The sequence below is a fragment of the Gigantopelta aegis genome, chromosome 3, assembly GCF_016097555.1.
Source record: "Gigantopelta aegis isolate Gae_Host chromosome 3, Gae_host_genome, whole genome shotgun sequence".
Lineage (NCBI taxonomy): Eukaryota > Metazoa > Mollusca > Gastropoda > Neomphalida > Peltospiridae > Gigantopelta > Gigantopelta aegis.
Window position 1 is genome coordinate 4,023,872 of NC_054701.1, and position 20,143 is coordinate 4,044,014.

A 20,143-nucleotide genomic window follows, 5' to 3' on the forward strand; every position below is an offset into this window, starting at 1 on the left:
GTGAAAACCATATTTTCATGAATTGCAAAGCAATGAGTGAAAATATGGTTTTCACACATCACGAGTTGACATAAAATTTGTATTCGGAAAAACACCATGAAATGGTCTATTTATTATATACATATTTCCTAATTTTTGACAATATCTTTCGCTCTTTGGTAATATCTTTCACTTATCCTATCGAAAACACGTAACGTCATGATATATTTCTTCCTATGGAACTTTGCCAGAAAATTTACTTTACCAATTTACTTTACATTTATTTAACTATACTGCGGTGCAAACATACCTGACAAAGCGATCCTCTAAAAACTCCCACAAAAACAAAACGAGTCGAACGCCGTTAAATTCTTACACTTAAACTCGATGACACTACATTGTGTCATCATTATTTAGCTTCGTATTCAATTTGTTTTATATATTTTATCGTAATTGCACTTAGTATCCCGTTTTTATAGGTACAGCTGTTTAAATTATGTTTTTTATTTTTCAAATACGATCAGATGCATTGGTAATCATCAAATTTAAATACGAAGAACCGAGACAAAGGGAGATAATTTAATGATGCACTTTTACAAAAAAGTAAATACGACTTCTATATTTTCACTGTAGCTAAAATACAGTGAAAATATGACTTTTCACTGGACATGACTTTTATGGTTTCCGTAGATCTATATATTTCATTGCTATGTATATAATAAATTAGTATATGTTGTTAGTTGCTGTTCTCCCCCTGTTATGTGTTGTGAGATGGATATGATATTTGTTGTTATGTGTTGTGAGATGGATATGATATATGTTATGTATTGTGAGATGGATACGTTATGTGTTGTGAGATGGATATGATATATGTTGTTATGTATTGTGAGATGGATATGATATATGTTGTTATGTGTTGTGAGATGGATATGATATATGTTGTTATGTGTTGTGAGATGGATATGATATATGTTGTTATGTATTGTGAGATGGATATGATATATGTTGTTATGTATTGTGAGATGGATATGATATATGTGTTATGTGTTGTGAGATGGATATGATATATGTTGTTATGTGTTGTGAGATGGATATGATATATGTTGTTATGTGTTGTGAGATGGATATGATATATGTTGTTATGTGTTGTGAGATGGATATGATATTTGTTGTTAGGTGCTGTTCTCCCCCTGTTATGTGTTGTGAGATGGATATGATATATGTTGTTATGTGTTGTGAGATGGATATGATACATGTTGTTATGTGTTGTGAGATGGATATGATATATGTTGTTATGTGTTGTGAGATGGATATGACTTCTTTGTTGTGAGGTGCTGTTCTCCCCCTGTTATGTGTTGTGAGATGGATATGATATATGTTGTTATGTGTTGTGAGATGGATATGATACATGTTGTTAGGTGTTGTTTTGTTGTTCTATCTGTGGCACTGTGTTTATGACTGACTTCTTGCTGTGAGTGTAATTAGAAACATCAGTCTGTTTGGTGGCAGTCAGTTAGAAAAGAATTCTTCCTCTAGATCAAGTCATTTGCACATACATGTATTATTTAGCTCATTGTTCTTGTTTAAATGTATTGAGGTGTCATTAAACAAACCTTCCTTTTTAAAAATACCCCAACAAAACCATTCTGTTCCACAATATCCTTTGACTGTGTGGATGTGGTGGTGAAGATGGTGTCACAACTGTTAAAAGCCCAACAAAACCATTCTGTTCCACAATATCCTTTGACTGTGTGGATGTCGTGGTGAAGATGGTGTCACAACTGTTAAAAGAGATACAAGTTCACAAAGTGTCTCAAATGTTGCACGTAAAAGTGGGAATGTTGGTGTTAACCAAATTCTCAACCCACTTACACTTACCGGTAACATTGGTTGGCACTTACTGTCTGTTCGAGTGTGTAGACTACAATGTCTTATGTACTGTCTCTGTGTGTGTAAGTAGTTATTTATTTGTTGCAATGTACTGTCTCTGTGTGTGTATAATTTGTTATTTTCCATTTGACACAGAAAAGTACTGTTGTTTATTGTGTATGTATTTTTAATCACTTCTATAAGCAGAAATATAACACTTTTTTTTTTACAAATGTACATTTCACAAGATAATATTAATTATTTGTCCATATTCATTTATTTGACACATGGATGGGGGAGGGACAAGGGAGAGTGAAGTACATTTCTTACACTTAGTATGTGTGTTAACAATTTCAAGACATACGACTGGCTGCTCCTAAGTGATGACCAGGTCACCAGTACCATACATACAATGAAAAACAACACGGTGGAAATAGATTACATTGTAACATATAGTTAACCTGACATTCATGTGTCTGTGACGTGTAAGTTAGTTACAAGTGCAACGGCTGTAAATAAATTTTAGTTGAAAAAGATGTTAAAATTTGCTTAAAACCTGATTTTTGAGGATATGTAAGAAATAGAATAATGCATTTGTGTCCATTAGATACCATTTATCTCACAAGTCGTTGTTTAAAAACGTATAAAACTTGCTTTCACTCGTTAGACACATTTTAAAACAACTCGTTGTGAGATAAATAGTAAGTAACGGTCACTCCTCGTGTATTATTCTCTATATAATAGTTGATAGTGGCAGTGATTTAATGGTTTGGAATCTATTCTAATTCCCTTTGATCATATGCATTGTAAATATATGTGTCTTTTAAATGTCAGACAACAATGTCCTCCTAATTCTAAAAGCTGTACAACAAAAATAAAATCTTGTAATGCTATAAGGATATCTGAGTTTATAGAGCATTTGAGCAAAACACATATAGAGTTGGACAAAACACATGTAGAGTCGGACAAAACACATGTAGAGTCGGACAAAACACATGTAGAGTCGGACAAAACACATGTAGAGTCGGACAAAACACATGTAGAGTTGGACAAAACACATGTAGAGTCAGACAAAACGCATCTAGAGTCGAACAAAACGCATCTAGAGTCGGACAACACACATGTAGAGTCGGACAACACGCATATAGAGTTGGGCAAAACACATATAGAGTTGGGCAAAACACATGTAGAGTCGGACAACACACATGTAGAGTCAGACAAAACGCATCTAGAGTCGGGCAAAACACATATAGAGTTGGGCAAAACACATATAGAGTTGGGCAAAACACATAGTCATTCTTTCTTGCCTAAATAGAATGCCTAAATAGAATGAAACTGAAATTCATTGTAGTGGTAGTTTCTTCTAGTTACAACCTTGAGGCACAATATCAACAGACAACATTTAGTCTCTGCAGGCCAACATTTGTTGGATAAAGTTTATTGCACATGCACATTGATCCACCTTGGGAACGTTGTCTACAAAATACCATTACAGCAAATTTCAAACAAAATCGATACAAAACATTTTTCAGTGAATATCGGTGCATTATAGACAAAGTGTATATGCAACAATAAAAGTGTTTTCTTATTGATCAGAATACATTGTATACAGCCAGCTTGCATGACATCAGTCAGATAAACAAAATGCAGTCCCTATCTACATGTATTTAATGTTATATAATAATTACAGGGCTCAAATTTAATGGTGGCACCGATGGCCACTGGAGTACTAGCTGCTGTGTGAATAGGTTCTGGTGATGGGCTTTACAGATTACACTTTTTGACTTGCCTTTACCGAGTAAAAATGTGAGATATAGGTCTTACTTTTCTGATGGCAGTGGTGGCAGCGATCGTAACTTTTGTGTTAAAGATTAACATTTAAAGTTTTGTTTTTACATCAGTTTTTCACAAACTAAGTCCTAAGTCTATGAAACTTGGTTTATAATTGCACGTTTGGGTATTCATCACAGTGCACTGAAAAGGTTTATGATAGCCAAGACAGTTAAATCCACGTAATTCTTGTTCTTCCACTGAATAGTAATTATAATGTAGGTGTTGACCCAGAGTGTTGGTACACTGTTGAATACTGTTGATGCCCATTTTAAATGATAGGCCCCATCCTTAACACAAACCCTGTATCCTCCCCTCAAATGCCGAAGTGTCATCAGTAAACGTAACAAATGCAAAATGTATACACAAAATAAGTATACATCATTTGCCAAGTATAGATATGTTCGTGAAATAAAAACAGCTCCTGACAAATGTGGAGATGCCTCTAGCAGACAAAACATTGTTACCTCACACATTAACACTGGCTTCTTCTGTGTGGTAAAGGAATTATCCTGGTGTATCCTAACTCAATGTGCTCAGTGAGAGAATGTTAAAAGGTTACCTAGTACAGAGAGGACCAACAAATATACAGTATTGTTTTCATAGTAATGCATTCACCAACACAATGAAGCTGATTTCAAGATACTACGGTGATGTACATATAAATAATGTTACCGGTACCTTTGAACATAACATATGCCATTATGTATGAAGGCAGCCCTTTCAAGACAAACAAAATCTAGAAATAACATTTCAGTTTTCAGAATTAAACCACGGTTGGACTAATTATGATAGTTGTAGTAGTAGGAACAGGATGTAGCTCTCGCTTGAATTGCAGTGGGACATAGAATCGATCAGCCATGACTGGAACATCAAAGACCTTGGTGTGTACAATGCTACCTGTATCTATGGAAAAGTCCATATAAAAGACCCATTAACAGTTTCCAGCTCTTGTCATGGCAGTGGTTACCTCTTTGAAGTGCTGTAGAAATCTATGTCGGAGACCATGTAGTCATTGTTTAGAATGTGTTGGAGGTGTCCATCCAGTTGATAGAGGCTCACTTGACGTCATAGGACTGAACCTCACCACCAGATTAAGACCAGTTGATAGAGGCTCACTTGAGGTGCCTGCGTCATAGGACTGAACCTCACCACCAGATTCCTTGATCCATGACTGAACTCACCACCAGAACAGTTACCAGAGGTGCCTGCGTCATAGGACTGAACCTCACCACCAGTGTTGATAGAGGATGCTGCGTCACCAGATTAAGACCAGTTGATAGAGGCTCACTTGAGGTGCCTGCGTCATAGGACTGAACCTCACCACCAGATTAAGACCAGTTGATAGAGGCTCACTTGAGGTGCCTGCGTCATAGGACTGAACCTCACCAGCTAACCCATTGGTTTCCCCATCCTTACCTGCAACTGGTATCCCACAGCTGGTATATATCAAAGGCTATGGTATAACTGGTTATATATGTAACAGAAAAAGTAATCTCCACTGAGGGGATTTGAACCATGGACACTCACTATGAGAGTCCAGGAATCTATTTCATTTTTAAATTAATAATTAAAGGGGCAGTCTCAAAATTGTATAATGACCAATCTATTTGTTTGTCTGTCTCTGTCTGTCTCTGTCTGTCTGTCTGTCTGTCTGTCTGTCTGTGTGTGTGTGTGTCTCTCTCTCTCTCTCTCTCTCTCTCTCTCTCTCTCTCTCTCTCTCTCTCTCTCTCTCTCTCTCTCTCTCTCTGTCTCTCTCTCTCTCTCTCTCTCTCTCAAAACCATAAAAAATTACAACCCAATTTCATTTTACTATTATTTGTATCGAATTAACTAACAAATGAAGTATATGTGGTGCTTCTGATTACTTTTTCATGCTAATCTTTTATGGAATGGTAGTTTTCCCTTTAGAAACTATGGAATGAATGAACGAACAAATGAATGAATGTTTAACAACACCCCAACATGAAAAAGACATCGGCCATTATGTACGTTTCAGACAATGCTAAATTTGAAGTGCAATATCAAAATGTATGTCACAGGGACAAGAATCCCCATTCAGCAGCACCCTGGCCTCCACTGATTTTCTCATCCATGGAGTTCTAGCATTAGAAAGTGTTAATTTGCTCAATAGTTTACACCTATTAGGTCCTAATAGCATACATATTTGAAATATGTTATATCTATTAACAGAGACTTCTCATACTAGTCTTAGTGATGGCAATAAAGATGTAAGCTTCTGTTGGTTATATCATTTATGAGTAATCAATATTACTTGGCCCATTCAATAAAATATTCCTTTATTGCACATCTTTCAATAAAGGGAATCTTCTGTCAGAATGTAGGCATTCCACTGTGTGCAAGCTAAACCATGTAATACAGATGGGGATCTTATAGATCATTTGTTTTAAGTGGATTACATAAATAATATTATTGAAAACAACACAACTAGCATGCTAGACAATCCACACACACACACACCAACACTACCTGTGACCACCACAACCGTCACCACCACAACCTGTCACCACCACACCCGTCACCACCACAACCTGTCACCACCACAACCTGTCACCATCACAACCTGTCACCACCACAACCGTCACCACCACAACCGTCACCACCACAACATGTCACCACCACAACCTGTCACCACCACAACCTGTCACCACCACAACCTGTCACCACCACAACCTGTCATCACCACAACCGTCACCACTGTCCAGTTTGTGCTGGGATGTGAACTTTCAACATGGACTGGTTTATTTTCAAATTGAAACAAATTGAACGTTTATTATTATTTTTTTATTTTATTATTATTATTTTTTTTGCTTTTTGGAAGGTTTTTTTTGTATTTTGTTTGTGTTTTAGGTTTTAAAAAAAAAAAATTTACTATCTAGCAGTCTCATTATCTTCTTGTGTGCAATAAACTCATGCAATAAATAAGAGGAAACAACGTAGTACTATAAGAAGTTCTGTGTATCTGTATATATTCTCCTACCTCAAGGAAAAAACATTAGCCATAATTACAGGTCCCTGGTTTCACGAGGATGAAAAATTAGACTTTTGGTCTTAATGTTCAATTCTCCTATTTTGGTTTTAATGTTCAGTTCTCGTATTTTGGTCTTAATGTTCAATTCTCGTATTTTGATCGCTGTATAAATCAGGTATAGGTTATGAAAGGTTATGAATTTGTCAAATTTTCAAGCTCCTAAAAATTCTAAAACTGTTAAGTAAATTTGTACACATTATTTACACATTATAGACTGTTTACATGTCATGCAGGGTTTCTGCAAGAGGGTAAAACGGGTATGGCACCATACCCAATTTTTTTTTAGATTTATTATTTTTAAGTTAACCTTTCGACAAAATTTATTACTATTGTCATTACTGTATGATTTTCTTAACACTAACCCTAAACTTAACCCATTTTCTTTCTGGGGGAGGCCCCCCCCCCCCCCCCCCATACCCCCTGCTGACTGTGGTTGCATTCAATTCCATAGTGCCATACCCAAAGATTTATGGCAGAAACACTGAATGTGGTAGGTTTTATCACTGTTTTAGAGACTAGACACATGTATTTATTATTATATTGCCTGTTTACATCTGGCCTACATACCTCCTGGAAAGAATAAACAAAATTAAGTCATCAAAAATGTATGGAAACATATGTTTTCTGAAATACAGAGAAAAAACACAATATATACACATGGTCTTTGATGTTGCTTCCACTTGATACTTAGCTTTTAACCACAAAACGTCACCCATTTTCATGTAGACCTACTGTGCATTTTGTTCTCTGGCAATAAATCCTTATGCAATAACAGCTGAAAGGGTTTACAAATACCAGGATGATATTCCTCAGGGTTGTCTCTTTGACTTGCATAAAAATAGCATTCTTCTCTGTGTTTTATGGCGACCTGCAAGGTCTGTGTGGCCACAGTGGCTACCATGATCTATGCTAGGATGGCACTACACCCTATAGTCCAGGACTCCAGGCTTGTCTGTAAGTGGTAGTAGTAGTGCCAGACTTGCACTGTCACAGCGCTGTGATATATCTACTGAGGCTACTGATGCACCTGTAGATTGGCATATGCCATTGCATGCCTGTGTAAACCAGTCATGGTGGGGCATACTTGGTTACCGGCAATTAAGTCTGGCTTGAAGGGAAAATGAAATGTTCCAGATGCAATAGTTAATAACAGTTTTATTATATATTCTCGCTGGGTCAGTGCAACATCTTTGTTCAGAATTTTCATATTGAGAAAATGAGCATTAAATAAGTAAAATTAGAACATGAATCAAATTTATATTCTGTATTTTTATATGCCATATTATGATTACATAATTGATGAGCATTTCAGTAAAATTATTGATTATTTTTATTGACATTGGCAACATGCCAAACTGTTTTAATTGAACATGAAAACATGTATGCTTGTGGAAATGTTATTGTTGCACTGTCCCGGTAATAAATCCTCCATGGCACTGGCAACAGTAAATCGGCTGTACATGTCATTGTGTAACAGCCATCTGTTTGATGGTCACAGTCTGCATACACACAGACTTGTATGTCATGTATAGATCAGATACAATCTGGCTCTGCGGTAGAGCTTCTATTCGCGATGTGACAGGCTACAGGATCAATCCCTGTCAGTGCTCCAACCCTCTGAATGTCTTTCTCTTCCATCCCATGCTCCATAGCATGTATATATCAAAGGCGGTGGTGTGTGCTATCCCATCTAAGTGACGAGTAGTCTGTGTGGTGGTAGCAGGTTTCTTCTCTTATTTCCTACAGACCATAATTACAGGCCTACAGACCATATTTACAGATGTACAGACCATATTTACAGATGTACAGACCATATTTACAGATGTACAGACCATAATTACAGGCCTACAGTCCATAATTACATACCTATAGACCATACTTACAGATGTACAGACCATAATTACAAACTGCGTTTTAGACTTGTTTGACTTTTCTAGAATCAGAGACTGATTCCATGGTAGGTTTGTCTTTGTCAATTCCTATTTAGGAAATCTGTAGCTAACAAACACAGGATATGGTGTGAACAATTATAATGATAAAATTCTACTACTACATTATAGACATTCTGCTTATTTTCAATTTAATTCATGTTAATGACACATTTTGTTTAATCTCAGCCAGTGGCTGTTATATCACAGAAATATTAAACACATTCAGCCTGATTTGTAAAAGAAACCTATTGCACTACACACGCTGGTTTTTCTTCAATTAGCAGCAAGGTGTTCAGGGCTTTAGATTGTACCACAGTCGAGATGGTAAACGTTGTGCCCTAATTAAATACAAACATGCTGACCTCAAAATATTTGACCTCAAAACCACTGAAATGTTAAGCTGTAATTAGATTAAAATAACTTGAAATGCATTTCTGGAGATCTAAATCTTGGGTTTTAAGAAATAACTAATGGGTAGCACATACTGGCTATAGAAGAAGAAAATTCCAAACCTGTGATGCACCACACTCCAAACCAGTACAGTGTTGTAACCACTGAAACTCCCATACAGATAGAAATAACAAACATTTTGAGTGTAATACATGTCCCCTACTGGTCTACACAAATTTTTGTATCTCTTAAGTTCAAGAGCCATAACTCTGTCAAAAATTGGTAAATCGCCATGAAAGTTAAACTTGATCTGTAAACCTCCTGTCCCAGACTTAGTCAGTGGTGAATTCAGAGGCTAAGCCCAGGATGGGCATCTTTGATTCATTTGCGGTATATGAGCATGTTAAAATAGTACCCATGCAGGAACATGCAGTATATGATAAAGCTATATACACAGAATTTCAGCTCAATATCCGCAGGCTTTTGGGTGAAAAAGTCTGAATAATTATATACATGTGGGACAGACAGACAGACAGACAGACAGAAGGACAGAGATGAAACCTATATAGTCCTCTCCAATTGGACCGATGTGGAACTACTTATAAAGCCCTCTGAACCGGACACCCATGGGACCAAGTAAAATGTCCTGTTTTAAGGGTATCTGGCTTAGAGAAGGATGTTTGGTGTCGAGGGAATTCTTATTTACAGATGGTCTAGTATTGAGGGAATTGTTATTTATAGAGGGTCTAGTATTGAGGGAATTCTTGTTTACAGAGGGTCTAGTATTGAGGGAATTCTTGTTTACAGAGGGTTTAGTATTGAGGGAATTCTTGTTTACAGAGGGTCTAGTATTGAGGGAATTCTTATTTACAGATGGTCTAGTATTGAGGGAATTGTTATTTATAGAGGGTCTAGTATTGAGGGAATTCTTGTTTACAGAGGGTCTAGTATTGAGGGAATTCTTGTTTACAGAGGGTTTAGTTTTGAGGGAATTTGTGTTTACAGAGGGTCTAGTATTGAGGGAATTCTTATTTACAGATGGTCTAGTATTGAAGTAATTCTTGTTTACAGAGGGTTTAGTATTTAGGGAATTCTTGTTTACAGATGGTTTAGTACATTTTATTTAGGGAATTCTTATTTACAGATGGTCTAGTATTGAGGGAATTCTTATTTATAGAGGGTCTAGTATTGAGGGAATTCTTGTTTACAGATAGTCTAGTTTTGAGGGAATTCTTGTTTACAGAGGGTCTAGTATTGAGGGAATTCTTGTTTACAGAGGGTCTAGTATTGAGGGAATTCTTATTTACAGATGGTCTAGTATTGAGGGAATTCTTATTTATAGAGGGTTTAGTATTGAGGGAATTCTTGTTTACAGATGTCTAGTTTTGAGGGAATTCTTGTTTACAGAGGGTCTAGTATTTAGGGAATTCTTATTTACAGATGGTCTAGTATTGAGGGAATTCTTATTTATAGAGGGTTTAGTATTGAGGGAATTCTTGTTTACAGATAGTCTAGTTTTGAGGGAATTCTTGTTTACAGAGGGTCTAGTATTGAGGGAATTCTTGTTTACAGAGGGTCTAGTATTGAGGGAATTCTTGTTTACAGAGGGTCTAGTATTGAGGGAATTCTTGTTTACAGAGGGTCTAGTATTTAGGGAATTCTTATTTACAGAGGGTTTAGTATTGAGGGAATTCTTATTTACAGAGGGTCTAGTATTGAGGGAATTCTTGTTTACAGATGGTCTAGTATTTAGGGAATTCTTATTTACAGATGGTTTAGTATTGAGGGAATTTTTTTTTATAGAGGGTCTAGTATTGAGGGAATTCTTGTTTACAGATAGTCTAGTATTGAGGTAATTCTTATTTACAGATGGTCTAGTATTTAGGGAATTCTTGTTTACAGATAGTCTAGTATTGAGGTAATTCTTATTTACAGAGGGTCTAGTATTTAGGTAATTCTTATTTACAGACGGTTTAATATTTAGGGAATTCTTATTTACAGATAGTTTAGTATTGAGGGAATTCTTGTTTACATATAGTCTAGTATTGAGGGAATTCTTGTTTACAGATAGTCTAGTATTGAGGTAATTCTTATTTACAGATGGTCTAGTATTGAGGGAATTCTTGTTTACAGATAGTCTAGTATTGAGGTAATTCTTATTTACAGAGGGTCTAGTATTTAGGTAATTCTTATTTACAGACGGTTTAATATTTAGGGAATTCTTATTTACAGATAGTTTAGTATTGAGGGAATTCTTGTTTACATATAGTCTAGTATTGAGGGAATTCTTGTTTACAGATGGTCTAGTATTGAGGGAATTGTTGTTTACAGATGGTCTAGTATTGAGAGAATTCTTGTTTACAGATAGTCTAGTATTGAGGGAATTGTTGTTTACAGATGGTCTAGTATTGAGAGAATTCTTGTTTACAGAGGGTTTAGTATTGAAGCAAACTTAGGTTGACTTTGGGAAGGGATATCACTTGAAAAAAATATACTAAACTAACATAACTTTTTACTTTTTTGTCATTGAGATTTGGAGGGTGGGTTGGGGGTGGGGAGTGATCAAAATGTAGAAGTAACTTGTCACTGCCCAAACAAAGGGGAGATGTTTTATAAAAGTTGTCATTGGTTTTAATATCAGTACGTTTCATAGTGTTTGATCTGAGTGATTCTCAATTCTATTTCTGGTATGAATCATATTCTGGTATGAATCATATTACTTTTTTATTAATTAAGAATTGACACTGTATGAGCCTGCGTAGCGGGTCATACAAAAGTGTGCACATCGTTTTTTCAGTTCATACATGCATGAACCAAAAAATAATTGCGGTCAAATCTTATAATTAAATTTATATGCATACTTTAACAATACATAACTGAATTTATTTTGTTTAGCTTTAAATATGCCTGTAGTATTGTTTGTTTAAACTTCATTGATACTTATGTCGCGTAAGAATACGAATGTTCATTCATTATTATTTGAATCAGGTGATTTAGTTATACTGGAAGGAAATGTCCTATTCGTGTGTAGTTTATATTTTATAAAAGTGAATGAAGGGAATGTGTCTAACATATATGCTGTTGGTGGAACCGTTTAATTTTCGTCAACAACTGTAGAACATCGCTTACAAGTAAGTTATAGAAGTGAAGTTTCCTATATGATTTCTTTGGCCACCGACCGAGTCTCATGTCATGATTAGCGAAGAGGGTTGGGGTTTTTTGGGGTGTTTTGTTTAAATCAATGCGTATAGATCTACATGTCTACTCTGCTATAACATTTTCCATTAATTTATCGTGTACATTTTTTGTAACTTTCATGTGTGGTTTCTTCAAAATATCTAAATATTATTTCTAGAATAATCCGGCTTGTTGCACAAAATTAGTGCAAGTCAGTGGGGGGTGGGGGTGGGGGTGGTAGTAGGCGTGGCTTAAATTTGTTTGGTTCATCGAGATATTAACGAAAAAAAGTAAGCACTTCTGGACCAATCAGATTGCCGTAAAGTGTATAGACGCAATTTTTTTTAAATTATATACAATTACTTTGGGTACCGATAACAATATGTAAACAAAACATATTAAAAACATGATAATGTTAAATAACTAATATTTATTGTGTTGTTATGTGAAAATTAAAGTAATAATCAGTAGTTTGTGACATTATTAAAATAAAAACGTCAAGAACCAATCAAGACATTAGTGATAAAGCTGCAAATGATTCCAGGTGACTTAACATCCAGTCGGGTACCAAAGAGAAATGAGGGGCCAACAAGACCAACCGTGTATACAAAGATGAAGTGAGGCACTGACAGGAGTGAGAAGTGAGTTTGTTACAAAGTGCCAATAAACTAGTCGCGTCATGACGTCTGTTGTGTGATTCCGACTCTGAAATAGGTCTGAAAAATTATGTTGACTTTCCACTACATTTTTCCTAATGCAGCAAGGGATCTTTTATATGCACTTCCCCACAGACAGGATAGCACATACCACAGCCTTTGTCCAGTTGTGGTGCACTGGTTGGAACGGGGAAAAAACCCAATCAGCTGAATGAATCCACCGAAGTGGTTCGATCCTGCGACGCAAGCACGTCAAGCGAGCACTCAACTGACTGAGCTAAATCCCGCCCTTGCATGATTGATGTGCAAGATCAGTTGCAAATATTACAGAAAATTAGTTTGCAATTACAAGACATTTTATAGAATTTGTGAATATTTGATAATTTATTTATTTATTTACAAACACAGGATCTTTTATACATTTAATAATATATTTGTTTTTGTCTGTAGTTTAACATTTGTTTAATGTCATATTTTTTAAAATATCTTTTTATCTTGCTTTCTGTTTTAACTGAGAAATGCATTTTTTTTGCCTAAGATATGAGTTAATGTAAGGAAAAGATTTAATTTTTATCCCCCATTATCATTGATTCTTTTTTGTGTTATATAATGCTGCCAGTGGTTTAAACGGGCTTCTGGTGGGTGTCGTACTATATATGTATATATTCTGTATTCTGTTCTCAGGACATTATAGCAATATCAAACTAAATAAATCATTGAAGTCATGGCAGTATATTATTTTCTATATTAAATCATTTTGTCATATAACATTAAAATAGTTCACATTAAATACGTATTAAAAAAATATTAAATACATTATTGCAAAATAAATCTTTTCAAATTATTTTATCAAAACTTAAAATTTTCCTATTAATTACTTTCAACAGTTTTAGCTGTTACATAAATAACTATTATACAAAATACTAATATATAAATTAAAAAACAAATGTATATAAGCAAAATCAAGTGATATCAGTTAGCTGCACAAATACAAGTACCTTGCGTTGCCGTTGCTGATTTTCTGTTTGTGATCGACACTTTTCCGTTGGATTTTGTTGTAATCCATTGGGTATGGCACGAAAGTCTTAAAGTATCCGTCAATCTGAGTCTCCCCTGAATCCATTCTCATAGTGCAAGTTCATTGCTTACCACTGATTAGGAGCTTTGCTTGGGCACAGGTACAGTATGTTCCCAGTCAGCACAGACTTGCCCCAGTCACTTTTCCAACTCCATTACTACTTTGGCAGTGACAGCAAACGGTTCACTGATCCATGTCAATGATGTGATTGGCAGTGGCAGCAAACGGTTCACTGATCCATGTCAATGATGTGATTGGCAAAAGAAAAATGTTTATTATATTGTAATTGTTATTTACATGTTGTTTGTTTGTTTCTTTTGTTTTTTATTTGTTTGTTTTGAGGTTTTTTAAAATAACAATTTATATATTCTACATATGTAATATACAGAATGCACACACACATGCACACACACACACAGACACACACTCACATACACATGTAGGTTATTTGTACTTAAATTTATTGCATTTCATTTTGCCTACTAATTTAAAAACATGAGTTTCATATATTATTTTACTCAAGTTACAAACTTATAGAAAAATATGACTGGTTATGAAAGACTACTATTTAAATAAAAATAATTTGTAACAAAATCTTTCATGAATTTTATGGTACTATTTTTGTCTTAAGCACGTAACTTGAGTAAAATGTTACACTAATTGTTTTTTTTATAAGTTGGCTAACTCTTCAGGAGATTCTCTGAAGCTTCATCAAAACAGGTAGAGTTACTGACGAGAAATCTCATACAGAAATATAATTATTAATAGGCTAGCTGTGACATTTCATTATCAGTGGTGTAGGTTAAACGAGAAAACTAGATTTAGGAAAGAAACAATGATACAGAAAACCTAAAAACAAACACCACAACAGTTATAATCTAATGCTTGGCAAATATTTTCAATATTAAATATTTGTTAGATGATAAAAAGAAAACCTGTCATTTCATATAACTCGTTTATAAATATATATTTCAACACATACTCATGCGTGCATTCACGCCAATGTAGACACTCATAATGTCCTTTGTGTTTAAATCTGGGATGGGCATGGTGATACATGCATGTACTCTTTCATTGAGAAACCATGATGTTTGTGTACTCTGTGAGGTATTGTCTGCTGTACTCTGTGAGGTATTGTCTGCTGTACTCTGTGTGGTATTGTCTGCTGTACTCTGTGTGGTATTGTCTGCTGTACTCTGTGAAGTATGGTTTGCTGTACTCTGTGAGGTATTGTCTGCTGTACTCTGTGTGGTCTTGTGTGGTATTGTCTGCTGTACTCTGTGAGGTATTGTCTGCTGTACTCTGTGTGGTATTGTCTGCTGTACTCTGTGTGGTATTGTCTGCTGTACTCTGTGTGGTATTGTCTGCTGTACTCTGTGTGGTATTGTCTGCTGTACTCTGGTATTGTCTGCTGTACTCTGTGTGGTATTGTCTGCTGTACTCTGTGAGGTATTGTCTGCTGTACTCTGTGTGGTATTGTCTGCTGTACTCTGTGTGGTATGGTCTTCTGTACTCTGTGAGGTATGGTCTGCTGTACTCTGTGAGGTATGGTCTGCTGTACTCTGGTATTGTCTGCTGTACTCTGTGTGGTATTGTCTGCTGTACTCTGTGAGGTATTGTCTGCTGTACTCTGTGTGGTATTGTCTGCTGTACTCTGTGTGGTATGGTCTTCTGTACTCTGTGAGGTATGGTCTGCTGTACACTGTGAGGTATGGTCTGCTGTACTCTGTGAGGTATGGTCTGCTGTACTCTGTGTGGTAGTGTCTGCTGTACTCTGTGTGGTATTGTCTGCTGTACTCTGTGTGGTATTGTCTGCTGTACTCTGTGAGGTATGGTCTGCTGTACTCTGTGTGGTATTGTCTGCTGTACTCTGTGTGGTATTGTCTGCTGTACTCTGTGAGGTATGGGGGCGGAATGTAGCCTGGTAGTAAAGCGCTCGCTTGATATGTGGTCGGTCTGGGATCAATCCCCATCGGTGGGCCCATTGGGCTATTTCTTGTTCCAGCCAGTACTACCCTGTCTGTTGGATGGTGCATATAAAAGATGCCTTGCTGCTGATCGAAAAGAGTAGCTCATGAAGTGGTGACAGCGGGTTTCCTCTCTCAATATCTGTGTGGTCTTTAATCATATGTCTGATGCCATATAACCGTAAATAAAATGTGTTGAGCGCGTCGTTAAATAAAACATTTTTCTTTCCTTCTGTGTGGTATTGTCTGCTGTACTCTGTGTGGTATTGTCTGCTGTACTTTGTGTGGTATTGTCTGTTGTACTCTGTGTGGCATTGTGTGCTGTACTCTGTGTGGTATTGTCTGCTGTACTCTGTGTGGTATTGTCTGCTGTGCTCTGTGTGGTATTGTCTGTTGTACTCTGTGTGGTATTGTCTGTTGTTTGAATGGAAGCTAGACACACAAAGCCTCATGGACTACAAGGGATATTACATGAGATGCTTCATCATGCCCTTGTGAGAGAAATACTGCCATATCCAATAACGTCTAGGAACCAACATTAAATGTAGATTACTGTAGAATTGATCTCTGTTTCTAATTTGATCACAGATGTGCAAGTTTGCCTAAACGTTTATAGTCTGTCAAATATTAAAATAGATCTTCATTTGAAGATTGTTCACTTGTAAAAAGAAGTTTCACTTCATAACATTAATTATTTTCATAGCAACAATTTGAAATTAAGAAAATTGTCATTGGAATGACCTTTCGTTTGGCTGTTTGACCATCCAGCCATCTAACCCGGTTAATATCTGATTAAATTTGGGTTGAAGTTTGTGTTTTGGGTGGGCCGTATGATTAAAGACATCATTTTAGTACATGTTGTATAGATGTTTTATTCACTTTAAGCTTGTTTCAAGTTGGGTAAATGGTTGACGTTTTTTTCTAATTGCCTTTAACTTTCGAATCCTTGAATAGTTTACTGCTATAAATGGCTGAATGCAAAGTGAAGATCATGAGGATATTGGTTAAAGCTTCTGTAATTAGTGTTAACTCTGAATCCAATTTTAAATTTGTTCTGACACTTCGAGTGTGCTGAAGCGGAGTCCTTCAACAGTTAACCCAAGTCCTATAAATGTGTCTCCCAGATATAAAGCCATTGAAACTTAATTGAAAGTTTTTCTGATTGCTTTTAACTTGAGGTTCCTTTCACTGGTGGATGTAGCCCTGTGGTACAGTGCTCGTCAGATACGTGGTTGGTTTGGGATCAGTCATCATCATTGGGCTATTTCTCATTCCAGCCAGTGCACCAGCGGTGGTATGTGCTATCCTGTCTATGGGATGGTGCATATAAAAGATCCCTTGCTACTAATGGAAAAATGTTGTGGGTTTCCTCTCTGAGACTGTATGTCAAAATTTCCAAATGTTTGATATCCAATAGCTAGTCGATGATGAATAAATGAATATGCTCTAGTGGTGTTGTTAAACAAAACAAACAAACTTTGTTTCATATTTGGCATGAATGTTCAGCATGTGTTTGTTTTCAAACTGTGTACAGCTCAAGCAAGCTTGAGGTCCGTTGGACTTTTGGTTCCAAATACATGCACACTTGCACACACAGATACATGTACAGAATCTTTTTAAAACTGCATGTATGCTTCATTGTGGAAGTCTACATGTTGTCGGTCTTGAGTTGTTATTTTAATAGTGTATACCTTTTCCACAGTGCTGTGACACCAATTAGCCTGGTAAACAAGCCCAAGATAAATACAACATGTAGGTATATATTATTGCCAAACAGGCGTGTGCAGCTAATGATTGAATCTTGGTTTACAACTGATTCTGCAGATGTCATCAGTCTGATGACCCACAGACCGAGATGAACTGGAACCAGGCAGCTCTGTGGTCTTCCAGTCTTCTTGTCCAGCAGGAGTTCCATGGACTAAATAATACTGTGATCACTAAACCAGTCACCAACATAGACTGGAAAGTATAATGCAAGTTTACTACTAACTCTACTAATGTTTGGGTTTTTTTTGTTACTTTTCTTGAAGCTCATTGCCCTAGAAATGTTAACAATGTTAGCCGGGTTAGGCACTTAGGCCAAGACCAAGACCAAAATATTTAACATGCACATTCAGAGCAAGCTGTTGTAGTGCATGCCTGTCCTGGGCACAGGTGTCGGCCTCAACTGGCTCCTCTGTCCAGAACAAAAAAGGGAGGAGGAGGGACCGCCTGCACTGGCAGGTGCACCAGCAGTCTGACCGCAGCCGGTAACAGGCGGAGGGTGGTATGATGCTATGTAATTTGGAATATCCCATAGGATTAAGCCAAAGGGAAATGGGTGCGCATTTTTTATGAAGGAAATTGAGTGCAATTGTGAACGGTCGTCGGTCTAAAGGTAAAGGTACTGAGCTACTTATAGGTTTGGAATTTTATTGGGCTGAGAGTAACTCGGTAATTAGGACCTGTTGAGGTTGAGTTGTCTCCCTAGGTTGCCCATAGGGCCCTTAAAAGGGCCTGATCTGTTCAGATTGTGGCATACTTAGGCCAAGTATTCAGCAAGTATTTTAATGGCTTGAAGTTTGTTTTTTGTTTTGTTTTTTTGATAAATAAATTTTAAAAAGGTTTAGGCATATTCACATCTTTGTCACTCATTGAATGCACATTACTTTAATGTCAGTTATTATTATGTCTCTGGAGTGCATTATGTGGTACACCATACAGATAAAACAAGTTACTAATACAACAAATCTGTATCAAATATCAAATACAAATATATACAGCTCACCACAAACACACCGACCTCACCCCACACACACCGACCTCACCCCACACACACCGACCTCACCCCACACACACCGACCTAACCCCACACACACCAACCTCACCCCACAACATCAATATATTGAACTATTCAAATGGAGTACACCCATAAATGAGAAACAATGTACATGTAGGCAGATGTTCCAAACAAGGCTACAAAACAAAGCAAGATGAAATATGGACAAAAATTAGTATTGATAGCTTACATATAGCTTTAATCATTCCAGAGTAGACTATGGATTTCGCCTATGTCTGTCTGTCTGTACATCTGTCCCATATGTAGTTTTCTGGATGTTTATCTGACAGTTTGTGTATATCTTTATCAAGTACTGTTACAGATCATGTTTGACTTGCATAGTGACTTACCCATGTTTTACACAGTTATAGCTTTTGAATTTAGGAGATGCAGAAATTAGTTTTCCCATCTCTTTTTTTCTCTCGGAATGCCTCAATATTTTGGGCTGAAATTTAGTGTATCATGCATATACTGTTCCAGATCAAGTTTGAATTTCATAGCAATTTAACCTTTTGAAAATTTTGATTAGTGACATTTCTAGTCAGTTGAACTTTTATTAGTGACTACTGTTCAATGTTTTAAAATTGTGTGACATTCTCTGAAATTTGCATATAGGAGACATGTTTATTGCTTTAGCAGTACTCTCAGAATGCTCTTTCTCATATTCCTTGGTAAGATCTTTTTCAAAGACATATAATAATTAATTTTCCTTCTGGATTAATAAGCATTTACAGTCTACATATAGTTTGTCGGAGTTGTTAGTTATGAAGCCAAGTGTTAGGTTCCCGTCACCATGTTCACCAGTTTGTCGGAGTTGCTAGTTATGAAGCCAAGTGTTAGATTCCCTTCACCATGTTCACCAGTTTGTCGGAGTTGCTAGTTATGAAGCCAAGTGTTAGGTTCCCGTCACCATGTTCACCAGTTTGTCGGAGTTGCTAGTTATGAAGCCAAGTGTTAGATTCCCGTCACCATGTTCACCAGTTTGTCAGAGTTGCTAGTTATGAAGCCAAGTGTTAGGTTCCCATCACCATGTTCACCAGTTTGTCGGAGTTGCTAGTTATGAAGCCAAGTGTTAGATTCCAGTCACCATGTTCACCACTTTGTCGGAGTTGCTAGTTATGAAGCCAAGTGTTAGGTTCCCGTCACCATGTTCACCAGTTTGTCGGAGTTGCTAGTTATGAAGCCAAGTGTTAGATTCCCGTCACTATGTTCACCAGTTTGTCAACCACCCACATCAGCATCTGTTTCATTCATTTCTTAGAAAACAAACACCAGTCCATCAATCACCTTTGTTCATTATTTGAATCTGAGTTGTATTATTTGTTTCGATCTGCTTATAGGCACTGCAGTCAGCATTTATCAAGTTTACAATTGTCATTGTTATTATCACAAAATA

The 20,143-nt window shown here is 36.5% G+C and overlaps 2 protein-coding genes across 2 annotated transcripts in view; one reads left to right on the top strand and one right to left on the bottom strand.

Moving 5' to 3' along the window:
- Positions 1–14,093, bottom strand: part of LOC121367407 (FMRFamide-activated amiloride-sensitive sodium channel-like) — a 47,840-nt gene extending 33,747 nt beyond the window's left edge. The window contains exon 1 of the mRNA XM_041491561.1: positions 13,883–14,093. Coding sequence (XP_041347495.1) covers positions 13,883–14,013 — 131 coding nt within the window. The 5' untranslated portion in view covers positions 14,014–14,093. The remainder of the gene's footprint in view (positions 1–13,882) is intronic.
- LOC121367406 (integrator complex subunit 13-like) overlaps positions 1–20,143 on the top strand; it is a 253,339-nt gene that overhangs the window by 69,609 nt on the left and 163,587 nt on the right. The gene's annotated exons all lie outside the window — the stretch shown is intronic.